The sequence below is a fragment of the Bison bison genome, unplaced genomic scaffold (genome assembly GCF_000754665.1).
Source record: "Bison bison bison isolate TAMUID 2011002044 unplaced genomic scaffold, Bison_UMD1.0 scf7180017864379, whole genome shotgun sequence".
Classification (NCBI taxonomy): Eukaryota; Metazoa; Chordata; class Mammalia; order Artiodactyla; family Bovidae; genus Bison; species Bison bison.
Window position 1 is genome coordinate 11,670,477 of NW_011494951.1, and position 793 is coordinate 11,671,269.

At 38.0% G+C, this 793-nt stretch overlaps 1 protein-coding gene across 1 annotated transcript in view; it reads right to left on the reverse strand.

The window, feature by feature from the left end:
* Positions 1–24: 24 nt before the first annotated feature.
* Positions 25–793, reverse strand: part of KLF8 (Kruppel-like factor 8) — a 32,317-nt gene continuing 31,548 nt past the window's right edge. The window contains exon 3 of the mRNA XM_010857376.1: positions 25–134. Within this exon, the coding sequence (XP_010855678.1) occupies positions 25–134 (110 nt within the window). The remainder of the gene's footprint in view (positions 135–793) is intronic.

The following is a 793-nucleotide window of genomic DNA, read 5'->3' on the forward strand; positions in this document are numbered from 1 at the left end:
AACCTGAAGTAGAGATAAAAGTACTTACTCTTGCTGTAGTCCTTGAATACCCTGTAAGGATCCACTCTCAATTGCATTCTCCTCATTGTCACTTGGGATCTCCAGTGGAGATAGAGAGGTGGGTTCAACTTTAACTAAAAGCAAATAAAAAGAGCATTGTGGGCTACAAATATACGAATCTAATCATTTCAGGATTCCCAGTTTGGCCAATATTAGAAGTAGCAGCAAGATAGAGAAATAAAGAAAAGCAAAAATGAAAGAAGTATATTTGTATGAAAGGAAGAGAAAAAACATTTAAAATTTTAGCATAGCAGGATACAGAAATTCCTTTGAGGGAAGTGTAGAAAGGAGCTTTCTGGAGCATTTTCACTAGAATGAGCTTCTCTAAGACAGTGAGATGGTGGGTTTCTCTAGGATATGGTCTGAGTATGATTCAACTCTATCTCCAGCTCCCAAGACAGGGTCTCCTGAAAAGTCAGGTTCAATGTGTGTTTGTTTAATCAAACTCTAAATAGTTCTCTAGCTGTCCTCAGATCAATGTCTAGGTTCATGTCAGAGGTGAGAACATCTCCTTTGGCTTTTGTGTTCCTAAATGAAAATGAGTCATTGAGATGAGACACATAATGGGTGTTGAGTAGGTGCTTGATATATATTACCATCCTTCCCTTTCAACTATGTTGGCAGAAGCCCTCAAGTATTTATTGTCAAACACTGGTGTCTCTGATCCCTAACAAAACTTAGTCAGGTGGTCAGCCATCTTTCAGATCTAGTGAAATGTTCAAAATTTCTATAC